Genomic DNA, 12,534 nt, shown 5'->3' with positions numbered 1-12,534 from the left:
TTCCCCACAGATCAGGATTATTGCCTTCAGTCATAATTGTTCTCAAGCATGCTTCCCACCTCATCCCATACATATTCATGCACACAGTAACTAGAACATACCAAGGGAGGGATGAATGGAGGATTGTAAGTGACCCTCTCAGCCATCAGATGTCTTTCTGAGTAGCAACTACTAGAGTTCTAACTCTTTCACTCTTCTTTGGATGACAGGCACACAAGTTAACTGAAACCAGAAGCTTGAGCTCCAACTCAACTGATGCTTTCAAGGACTTAGATGACTGCGTGCCATTTTAATAACAGTGTCTACTAACTAAATAGGGGTCCATTTGGCCTTTTCACACCCAAGACTATTTGCTTCCCCACAGAAGCATCAACTAACTTAATTATGGCTTACAGGAAAAATTACAGTGGGTGGAAGGAAGAGCTTAAAATAGGATTTCAATCAACGTGAGAACTGAAATGGAAGAGATATTATATAAAGAACATCTAAATATTCAGTGCTGTACTTCTCATTTTTTTATAAAGGAAAGTGCCTTTTTTTTGAAGTTTATTTATTTATTTTAAGAGAGACAGAGACCGTGTGAGTGGGGGAGGGACAGAGAGAGGAAAACAGAAAATTCCAAGCAGGGTCCATGCTGCCAGTACAGAGCCTGATGTGGGGCTTGATCATGAACTGCGAGATCACAACCTGAGCCAAAACCAAGAGTTGGATGCTTAACCTACTGAGCTACCCAGGTGCCCCAGTCCTGTACTTCTCTTAATTTTAAGGTGGGGGGGAAGGGGGAGAGACCTGTTTATACCAAATAAGAAACTTTGGTTATTTAAGCTAAACATAAACTTTATGTAATAGATCCAGATTTTAACTATGTAATAGCTTGTCAGCAGTTGGCCTTCTAAATCAAACTGATGTGTCAATGAACCTAAAAATAATTGGCTTGGAGTTTGAAATAAAAAATTTAATACCAAAGGAAAAAGGGGATCTTTCAAACCCATTTTTCAAACAGAAGCATGTATAGTGAGAAATTGGTAGCAAAGAGAGAGGGGATGAGTAGATAAAGAGATTTCTCTTCAGTTTCCATGCATCAAAAGAAGAAATGATTGTTTACACATAACCCAAACTTGAAATAAAATAGTTCGGAGAGTCTTCTCTCACAATGGCTCCTTTAAAGAATATTAAATTAAAAAAAAAAAAAAAAGAAAGAAAGAAATTTCCTGCCTGTTGCTAGTTAGAAACCTTGTCACATTAATTTGTTCCAAGAATGTATGACCTCAGTTCCATATTACTGCAGCAAGAGACATTAGAGTTTCAAACAATTTATTGGGATGGATATCTATAATGTTAATAGGATTATGCCTGCCTTTTTTTTTTTTTTTTTTTTTAAGACTAAAGTGTTCCTAAGTCAAATGACTTAAGGCTGGGGAATATCCAGAACGTTTTCTAAATGCCAAAAGAGAAAACGTGGTGCCATTATGCACACCTCCCGAGATTAAATTTATCCCCTTCAAGTTTGATTATTTCACTCCCAGAAAACTTGAATGACTCTTCTCCAATTCCTTAGAAATACATAATTATCAAAACTCCATCAACTCCTTTTTTTTCCCCAAATAAGGGGTAATTACTCCCAGAAACTTTTTTCATTTTCTTTTATTCAGATTTGATTAAAAATTACATTTATAAAGGCAACACAGCCATCTAGTGGACAGATTTTTAACAGCTGATTATTTTACCTTTGAGAGGTTTAAGTTTGTGAAAGAAAAACTTAAGCCAAATAAAATACTTGTTTTATTACACATGATTATATTTCTCATGTGTCATAGGATTTATAGACATGATTATAAGAAGCAGGGGAGATATTTATAGAGGCAATGGTGTTTCTTTAGACAACTGTTGTATAACATTTCCAGACACAAATTTTTAACCACCATTGCCATCCCCACATACCCATTCAAAAAACCAACTTGTTTTATCAAAATGTATACATAAAAGTGATAAGGTTGAAGTCAAGGGTTTGACTCTAACTGGATTTTTCTATGTGAGAAATTATGCATGGCATATGGTTGCTTTCCCCACCTTCTGGGGCCTTTTTTTCTTCCGTGTCTTGTCTTTTCTAAGCAACGCATCACTGCTCTTCTCCTCTCTGCACTCCCTTCTCAAAGTTTCTCTGCCGATGTGAGCAAGGTGTACCCCCAGGGGGCTCTTTGCAATAGCAAACCTAGTTCGCGGTCATGAGTGGAATCTCCTCATGGAGATTCTCCTCGTGGAGGCTTTGCTGTGAAAATGCTCTGTAACAACTCCTTCCTGGTAATCTCAAATTCCAGGGAATTGAGAAGTTGCTTCCTGCCAGTATCTACCATATATTTAGCCCTCTGGGCAATAACCCCGACAGCCCGATAGTGGTGGACGGTGCTTATGGAGGAGGCGTGTGAACTCAGTCAACTGGTTTGTGATAAGAGTTTTACCTTTTCCAAACACGTAAGAGCAAACAGTCTTTGTAAATAACTAAAAAGGCAAAAATACCACAATTAATTCTTTTATATAAAGAGAAGTGGCATTGAATAGTGAAGATGAACCTGAGACCAGAAGTCAAAAGACATGAGTTCAACGCCAGCCCTGATGTGGCTTACTCGTGGGAATGGTGTAAATCAACCCTGGGGACTGTTTGCTCTTAAATAAGATGGGAATGATTAATAACAAATCCCCTGCTTACCTTACAGGACTATTGTGAGGAAGAAGTAGTCAGGTCATGTATGAGGAAGTGTTTTACAATAATGGCAAAGTATAAGGCTTTATTTCCTCAAGTTGAAATTAAAAGCTCTTTGGTAAACTTGGGTTTGTCATTTTATTTATTTATTTATTTTTAACATTTATTTATTTTTGAGACAGAGAGAGACAGAGCATGAATGGGGGGAGGGCCAGAGAGAGAGGGAGACACAGAATCTGAAGCAGGCTCCAGGCTCTGAGCTGTCGGCACAGAGTCTGATGCGGGGCTCGAACTCACGGACCGTGAGATCGTGACCTGAGCCGAAGTCAGACGCTCAACCGACTGAGCCACCCAGGCGCCCCAGGGTTTGTCATTTTAATATGCAGCTAATTTGCCCTTCCATTTAATAATTAAGCACGTGTGATAATTTGCCTTTTTGTCTCAAGTTTTTAGTCTTTGCTCTACAACCTTGTATAGTGGCTCTTAACCCTATCCCCATTACGAGTGAAGGAAAATAAAGCATGGAAAACCAAAATCATTGTAAAGGAGGTATAGTCTACATTCAGAGAGCACGTCATTGCCTTCTTGCCCCATTCCATAAGCACACCTCACTGCCTGTTCTGATTTATCACTCCCACCCTGAAACATCTAATCTGCCCATTTGGGCCCTTCATCCATATCATGACTTTTTACAGCTCTCAGCCTCGCAGGTGTGACAGTCCCCCTCTGCTTGGAATTAATTCCCTTTGCCCAGGTCTCCCTCTGAAACACCTGCTCTTTGGTCAGCTCAGTCTAATCATTACCTCCTCTGCAAAGCCTCTCTCCATTCTCCCCTGCAGGAGTGTGCAGATACTGTAACTACCTAAGGACCGGTGGATGCATACCACTATTTTAGCTCTCACTGCAGCGCTGTGTGATGCTTATTTACCTGTCAGAACCTTTCAGTTTCAGAGACTCTGTCTTATTCATCTTGAATTTCCAACCCAGGCAACATTGCATGGACCAGCTGTCTCATACATATTTATAAATTGTTGTTGATTCCCAAATAGAGCTGTACTATTATTTTACCATGGTATTTTTATGGAGAGAGAAAAAAAAAATGAAGCATTTAAAGAATAACCTACCAATTCTTTTTCAGAGTCCAAAGGATATTGGTTCCATTTTGCACTGGCAAATGTGAGGCAGAAGCTGTTAAATAAAAAAGAAAAATGGATTTAATGTAAGAATATTAAAATATTGAGTAGTATCTGCAGTTACCAATTACACTGGATCTTTCTTGAGCCTTGATGTCATAGTGAATTAAATTCAAGCATCAAATTGATTTCTCAGTTGAGTTTTTGTGTAAATATATGTGGTTTTGTGATCAGCCTCTATCCTAGAGTTACCATGGCTACTGCAAAGTTTTCATCTTATTTGCAGTCATTTCAAGGGCTCTCCCTAAGAACCAATTGTTTTTCTTACAAAAGTAGACTGTCTTCCAAAATAGGCCCTGCACATATCCATGATGATGAATCAGTAGGTAGGCTCTATAATGGGCAGCTGGTAATGTTTTCTGCACCCCACTAGCCCAACTCCCCTGTAAACAAAAACCCCACACACAAAGAAGGTATACATCCTTATTTTCTGAAATATACCACATGTATTTCTCGCTTCTCAAAAATGACCATTCTAGAAAATTTCTAATGGGATTTTAAATGCTTATTTTAGTGGGGTGTCTGGGTGGCTCAGTCAGTTAAGTGTCCGACTTCCGCTCAGATCATGATCTTGTGGATCATGAGTTCCAGCCCTGCATCGGTCCCTGTGCGGAGAGCTCAGAGCCTGGAGCCTGCTTTGGATTCTGTGTCTCCCTCTCTCTCTTCCCCTCCTCTGCTTGCACTCTGTCTCTCTCAAAAATAAACATTAAAAATTTTTTTTTAATTCAATGCTAATTTTAGTATACTTAGCCTAGATTACTGGCACTATCTTCTATAAAATATTTCAACTTTGACCAAGACCCCCCCGGTGAGCATTGTACATGCATTCTGTTATCTTTATGGCTTTAGTTGTTTAAAAAGCTGAAATGTTAGTTAAGAGTGTTACAAACATTGTCAAAGTGAAAAAAACATGTCTCCACATGACCCCTCACAACTGTTAAGCTTGATTTACTTTTAGAGCTTTTCTCAAGCACATGTACTATGTATATATGTTGATGTAGAGCAAATATTTCCTGTCCTTTATCACCTTAAAAAAAAACCCTCTACTATGCTACTTAGAGCAAGATCAAATAAGTCAGGACAGACATTAGTCATTCCTAAGGCATAGATGGTAAACAGTCTAGTACCTGCTCCTTTATCATTTTATCCATTTCTCTTCATCATAAAGTGGCATTATCAGTGGTTCTTGATAATTGGGACTTTGAAGCCAACTTTTTTTTTTTTTAATTTTTTTTTTTTCAATGTTTATTTATTTTTGGGACAGAGAGAGACAGAGCATGAACGGGGGAGGGGCAGAGAGAGAGGAAGACACAGAATCGGAAACAGGCTCCAGGCTCTGAGCTGTCAGCCCAGAGCCTGACGCGGGGCTCGAACCCACGGACCGCGAGATCGTGACCTGGCTGAAGTCGGACGCTTAACCGACTGCGCCACCCAGGCGCCCCTGAAGCCAACTTTTTAAGAATGGTTGTAAAGCAAAGTCAATTAAAAGGACACTTGACAATTGCTAAATGTCAGTTTCTTTCTCCAGGGCAGTGTTGTATCCAATATCAGATCAAGAAACAGAGCAAACGGTGAACAGTTAAGCACTTATTGAATATCTGTTATAAGCAGTTTTAGTACAAATGTGTGTCCATATTTTACCATCTGCAGAAATGAAAAATGTAAACAACCCAATATTTCAGGATGATCACTCTAATATGGTGGCATTTGGGATGTTTGTAAATATCACAGAAACAGATAGAAGAGCCAGAATTCATGTTCAGAAACTTGTGAGTCATGCATGCAGATTCCAGATTTGTTACTCTTACAGCAAAGAGACCATGGAGAACATTTTTTTTTTCCCCTGAGATGTTGTGTAAAGTATAGCTGCATTTGTGTGGCACACTCTGTGGGACACTGTGGAAATGTAACAGAAATACATTCTCAGGTGGGTTATTATTGAATCAGTGAAAGCATGCTCATTTTCTGGTCTGTTTATGGTGTGTGTACGCATACACATATAAGCTCAGTAAAGCTTGGCAGAATGAGTATTAATCTATTTAAGTATGGTCTTTTTAGAATTTACAAAAATCTTGTATATTTTATATATTTGGCATCATGAATTTCTCCCAGGAAATTTCACAGGATATTGTCAAGTGTATTCCTACCTCCTCCCACCCAATTTCCCATAATTACTAGAAATATGTCAAATTCCAGAGAAGCACTCCTCCTCAAAGATGCTTTGAGAAGCTAATGGATCTCCTCTCAAATGCATCCCTGACCTACACATGTTGCTACATGGAGGGCTGAGGGTTCTAGGCTACCTCAAGCTGCAGACACATTCACAGATCCCACAGGCAGAGACCTAAATGACTGTGCCGCTCTCTCTGATTCCCAACTCACTGTTTTCCCCATGGCTGCTCCACACTGAAGGCTTTGAGGGTTCTCACCCTGGAACCGCTTTCTCCCTGCGGAGCACTAGTCAGTTTGCTGTGTGTTTAAGTAACAATCAGCTCTAGTTTCTGCTCCCCAGAAGTTCCCACTGCATTCTCTTTTCTCCAGGTAGTCCGCTTTCCCCTTCCCATCTAGTCTCTTTCAGTTCCACATTGGCCCCTCTGCCATAGATTCTGCCCTTTGCAACATTCTCTCTTTCCTTACCCTTGCCCCGTCAGAATGAATGAATTAATGAGACAATGTCTCCACTTCTGTTACCAGACTTTCCAGATTAAGACTAACGGTTTGTTGTAATCCTTCTCCCACGAACCTCCTTATTTCCACCACAACCATATTTAGTGTCCCTTTTCTGCATTCACACAAGTAGTATATTGCCTCAGTGCCTATCAGAAAGCATGTTTTTTAAAAAAATTTTTAAATGTTTATTTTTGAGAGAGAGCGAGAGCGAGCACAAGTGGGGGAGGGGCAGAGAGAGAGGGAGACACAGAATCTGAAGCAGGCTCCAGGCTCTGAGCTGTCAGCTTAGAGCCCCATGTGGGGCTTGAACTCACAAACCGCGAGACCATGACCTGAGCCAAAGTCGGATGCTTAATCATGACCTGAGTCAGAGTCCAACGCTTAACCGACTGAGCCACGCAGGCATCCCGAGCATGGTTTTTAATAGGTACTCAATAAGGATTACAGAGGTGTGTGGGAATTGGGTTCAAATTCCAACCATACAACATATTTAGTGTCCGACGTTGAGCCAACCTAGGAGACAGTTCTGTGGCTCACTTTGCTCATCTACAAAATGGGGACGATAAAACCAAAGAGACAAAGACAGTGCCTGGCACATAACAGGCACTAGGAAATAATAGTTCCCATTACTCCTCGTGGAATAAATGTATGAACAAATGAAAGACCTGTTGTCTGAACTTTTACTCTCTGACGGGCTCCCATGAGGCTTCCTGGGTTTCAGACAGAGGGATCAGTTTAATTCAGTGGGTTGACTTTCCGAGGACACTGAGTCATCCCAACCATCCTGCCTCTTAGTATCACCCATAACCTCCCTTGTTATGTCTGGTCTACACCGAGAACCTTGAGTGTTCTACCCTATAGTGCTGCTTAGCTGCAGTTTATCTGAATCCTCTTGTTCTGGGTTACTAAAGCCCATGGGATTATCCTAGCTCCTGCAATCCTGCAATATTTTCAAATTGACATCCCAGAGACCCAGAGGCCCAGTGCTCTCTGACCCAAACCCTCAGAGTGACTGCCCTGTCCCTCCCAAGACATTGAAGATTGACTAAATGGGAGGAAAGGGCAAAGACAAAGTCAAATACAAACCCAGTGGTTCAAACTTGAGTGGATGGAGGATTGACAGTGTCAGGGACAGAAAACCCGGGGTGCAGAAAATGACAATGTGATTTTAGCAAATTTTGTTTTAGAATCTGAAACATTTTATATTTTTAGCTATCAGTGGGGGAAAATAAATGGAAAACAAACTAGGAATAGAACCAAGCAAAAGTCAAAATGATGTTACTCCAAAGAGTAACATCATGATATCTATCGAATATTAAAGCATATAATCACGTGAGTACCTTAGAGATGTTAAGTAATTCAAATTATGTAAGGATGAAGTCAGAATGTAGAACAGAATCCATTTTTGAGATTATTATTTACTTCATTATTTTATTAAATCATTTATAAATTTATTATAAAATTTATTTATAAATTATTATAAATTTATTAAATCATTAATAAATTTTATTAAATCATTTTGATTCCTTTCGTCAACATAGGCTCACCCATCATTTCAAAATGGTATCACTCTTCTTGTGCTTTATATATTCTCACATTGTTGAAGATAAAATTCTTCTGCAAAATCCTTTCCTGGAATTTTTTTTTCTTTTCTTTAACTAACTGGTTTTCCCTAGACACACTAAAGTGTTATACTACCTTGCAGCCTCACTGTTAGGAATGAAGAAAGAGGAGAAAATGCAGGAAGACCCACACATACCACCAAAATGGAGAGCATCCAGGTCCTAGAGGAAAGGTGAGTGGGGTTCACCTGGTAATTGTGTCTTGTTTTGGTACACTGTTCACATCTACTCAGTGCTGAGGTGTGAGCTCTTGAGTCCTGGTACTCCTCCAGATGGTTTTGTGGAATGCACACCATCTCAGCCTGGGAGATCTTATTTTGTGATGGTAATTGCTTTTAATCAGGTTTTTCTATTATCAGTGTTAAGCTATCAGTGAACACACTGCCTCAGTTTATCTTTCTCTTTCAAAAAGTAATGATTATTAATGTGCAATAGCCCCCGTTGGCCCTAATTCTTTACCTGCCTTTTCTATGAATATTTTTTCTAAGTTTTTCTCTCTATCAGGGGAAAGTCTAAAACAGACACAAAAACATATGTAACTACCTAAGTTGGTCAGAAAGGGCACCCAGTTAGTCCCTGGTCCCATTTCCATCAGAACAGACTCTAACCAAGTATTTTCTCCAAAATGAGAATCAACTTCTCATTGCAGTATCTACAGAATAAAATTAAAATCTAAGCAGATTAGTCATATAATTATAGGTGCTTTCTTTTTCTTCTTAGAAAATTTTAATGTTGATGCTCCATGGTAATTTTAACACCTTTAAATTAAAAAAAAATTTTTTTTAATGTTTATTTATTCTTGAGAGAGAGAGAGAGAGACACAGAGCATGAGTGGAGGAGGGTCAGAGAGAGAGAGAAGGAGACACAGAATCCAAAGCAGACTCCAGGCTCTGAGCTGTCAGCACAGAGCCTGACGCGGGGCTCAAACCCAGGAACTGTGAGATCATGGCCTGAGTCGAAGTCGGATGCCCAACCAACTGAGCCACCCAGGCGCGCCCCCACCTTTAAATTTCTTTTAAATAAAAGAGGAAGTTCAGACATTTTGGAATAGTAGCAAATCTACTTAAAATACTTGATCAGAAAAAAATAAGAAAAAAGAAAATACAGGTACTTCTCTGACCAAATTATTTCAGGTTGGAGAATTCTTTTTTTTTTTCTTTTTTTTCTTAAAGTTTTTATTTAAATTCCAGTTGGTTAACATATAGTGTAATATTAGTTTCAGGTATACAATATAATACCCATCATGATTAGTGCATTCCTTAATCCCACCACCTACTTAAACCATCCCCCCACCACCCACCTTCCTTCTGGTAACCATCAATTCATTCTCCATAGTTAAGAGTCTGTGTCTTAGTTTGCCTGTCTCTTCCCCCCCCCCTTTCTCATTTGTTTTGTTTCTTAAATTCCATATTATGAGTTGAATTATATCGTTTTTATATTTCTCTGACTTATTTCACTTAGCATAATACTCTCTAGCTCTGTCCATGTCATTGCAGAATGGCAAGATTTCATCCTTTTTATGGCTGAGTCATATTCCATTATATATATATATATATATATATATATATATATATATCATATCTTCCTTACCCATTCTTCAGGCGATGGACAGTTGGGTTGTTTCCATAACTTGGCCATTGTAGATAATCCTGCTATAAATATCAGGGTGCATGTATCCCTTTGAATTAGTATTTTTGTATTCTTTGGGTAAATACCTAGTAGTGCAATTGCTGGATCTTAGGGTAGTTCTATTTCTAACTTTATGAGGTTAGAAAATTCTTAAATAAACCAATGGATAAGAAAGCAAGATCAGGATCAAGTTAACCATAAGAATCTCCCAAGCTGCTTCTTTCCATTTCTTTGATGTATACCAAAGGAGTGATAAATGGTGGTTTCTGAATGAACACGGCCACTGAAAACTTGAATATAAATATCTAGAAAGCCCTCAGTGTCATTATAAAGGCCCTGTCCTTTTTAACTCTAATAACTCCATTCATGGTAATAATTCATTCATAACATTTCATAGAGTAACTATTAAAGCTTAGGAAAATGTGTGACTAGTGCACACGATACATTCTTACTTTAGATTTAGTGACAAATGAAAAAGTAGCTACCAGAAAGGAAAAGAGAAACTATGCCTTATGGCTTTTTAAAATTAAAATCTGTATCAGATGCAAACAAAAAGTTCAACTTGCCCTTCAAAGTAACACATAGGCTGTCTTTATCAATTTGTAATGCATTAAGATTTGAACATTTCCAGGCTTCCTTAGGAATTTATGATGATAATGTGCATAGTGTGTGTTGCCCCTTGCTATTTGAATGCTTAGCTCCCTAACACACACTTGTGCCTAAATGAATTTTTCTTAATACCCAGAAATAACTAGCCTAGTCCTGGCGGGTGATTCCCAGACCAGGCCGAACTGATGGGAAATGAGCACTAGATGGCAGCAAGTGAATAGTAATTTCTATCTTCCTAGGCTAAGCATTCTTCGGTCAAAGCTGCCTTTGGTAATGGCCCAATTCTGTCTTTGCAGCCAAAACCCCACTTCAGATGAAGTGTTGTCCTGGTCTCAAAATTTTGACAAGATGATGAAGGCCCCAGCAGGAAGAAACCTTTTCAGAGAGTTTCTCCGAACAGAATACAGCGAAGAGAACCTACTTTTCTGGCTTGCGTGTGAAGACTTAAAGAAAGAGCAGAACAAAAAAGTAATTGAAGAAAAGGCCAGAATGATATATGAAGATTACATTTCTATACTATCACCAAAAGAGGTAAACATCCGGAAAATAATTGATGTGGGCTTCCTAAAACCAAGGATGAACCCGAGGGGACCTCTGTCCAAGTTGGGTGATGCATGGGGTGTGGACAGGCTCCAAGGCTTCCCTGGACACATAATTTAGATTCCACTCTGAGAATCTACCTGAATAGGTTTGAAGACTAGGTTTCCCCTCTATGCTTTGATCATTTATCTCTGGCTGAATCGTGTGGTAGGCTACTTGCTTTTCAGAACTAACATTAGGAAGCCTGTTAGACACAATTTGCTTTATACAGTGACTTATGCTAAAGTGGAAAAGAAGAGTTTACTGTGGGGAAGTCTTTCTCAAAGTGTGGTCCCCAGATCTCCTGTATGAGAATCACCTGGAGCATTTGTTTGAAAAGCAAATACTCGAGGCCTACCCAGGACCACTGAATCTGAATTTTTGGATATAGAGCCCAGGAATCTGGACTTTTAACAAGCTTTCCACACGCATACTAGTTTGAAGACTTCTGTAATAGGAGCTGTAAAAACAAAACAAAACAAAAGCTGCCATGTTTGTTGATGTTTATGATAGAATTGTTGCAGAATTGAAGAATGGGCCTTGACCCTTTAATATTCTTTGGGGAGAGATGGTAATAGCAATTCTTTTACTTATTCTAGTTATCCTAGTTTTGCCATTGCCAAAATGTACCTAATAGAGGGGACATTTCAGGCAACCAAATGAACACTTTTCCGTTAACTCTGTAAAAAATCAATTTGCTCCTGAGAAATGTTCCAGCTTCCAGAGTTTAAAGCAGGGAGGGATTGATGAGGGACGGGTTAGTAGTGTAGCCAGGCCTCAGGAGTATGGGGTGACAGACTTCCGAGGTACGCATTTGAATTGAGAGGTTCCCAGAAGGCCTTCTTTTCTCCACACCACCTTCTGTCTTTTCTGTCTCTGTGCATTTAAACATCCTGACCGGGTACCTTCTGCTCCACACTCCTCTCCTGTGCACACAGACATTTATAGAGTCCCCTAGAAATTGTGCTTATCGATGCCTCACCCAACCTGGGATGTGGCCCCCACCTGCCTTCCACTCCTCACCTTGAAATCTATAAAATGAATCAGTGTCTACTTTATAATCTCTATGTTTGGAGTGCTATATAAACCATTTCACTTCTAATGAGGTATATACCTAAGTCAGTTTTTAAAAATTTGTTAGTTAGGTTATAATTGCCGTTGGTATTCCAGACTACTCCAATAGTATTGTCTCTACAAAATGAGGAACCTGGAATTGGATACACAAAGATTTTCCTACTTTTTTTCTTTATTTCCTGCATCAACATAGAAAAAGTATTCAGAGAAACAAGGTGGCGAGAATTTTTTCTGTAGCCTCAATACATTTATTACTGATGCCACATTGTGGTTCTAACACCATTATACTTCTATATCCCAGAAGTACATTCTTCAGGTTTCTGGTCTATCTAGAACCTCAGCATCTAACCAGTTCTATGTGGATTTTATTAGCATATTAATTTCATTCTCATTTTTATTTTAATATTGCATTACATGGCAGATATATCAAAGGATCCAATTGTGCCTGAAAATGTGC

At 39.1% G+C, this 12,534-nt stretch overlaps 1 protein-coding gene and 1 long non-coding RNA gene across 3 annotated transcripts in view; one reads left to right on the top strand and one right to left on the bottom strand.

The window, feature by feature from the left end:
- The window catches only part of LOC112862376 (uncharacterized), a 155,882-nt gene that overhangs the window by 104,533 nt on the left and 38,815 nt on the right, over positions 1 to 12,534 (bottom strand). The window contains exon 3 of the long non-coding RNA XR_003223796.2: positions 3,826 to 3,889. This is a non-coding gene — a long non-coding RNA (uncharacterized LOC112862376). The remainder of the gene's footprint in view (positions 1 to 3,825; positions 3,890 to 12,534) is intronic.
- The window catches only part of RGS17 (regulator of G protein signaling 17), a 95,982-nt gene that overhangs the window by 71,638 nt on the left and 11,810 nt on the right, over positions 1 to 12,534 (top strand). For both annotated transcript variants that reach the window (XM_025925670.2, XM_025925669.2), the window contains exons 3-4: positions 8,270 to 8,359; positions 10,721 to 10,955. In XM_025925670.2, coding sequence (XP_025781455.1) covers positions 8,270 to 8,359; positions 10,721 to 10,955 — 325 coding nt within the window. The remainder of the gene's footprint in view (positions 1 to 8,269; positions 8,360 to 10,720; positions 10,956 to 12,534) is intronic.

This window comes from Puma concolor, chromosome B2, assembly GCF_028749965.1.
Source record: "Puma concolor isolate L17-30 chromosome B2, mPumCon1.1.hap2, whole genome shotgun sequence".
In the NCBI taxonomy this organism is placed as follows: Eukaryota; Metazoa; Chordata; class Mammalia; order Carnivora; family Felidae; genus Puma; species Puma concolor.
Note: the sequence above shows the minus strand (reverse complement) of the source record. Positions and strands in the feature narration are given on the sequence as shown.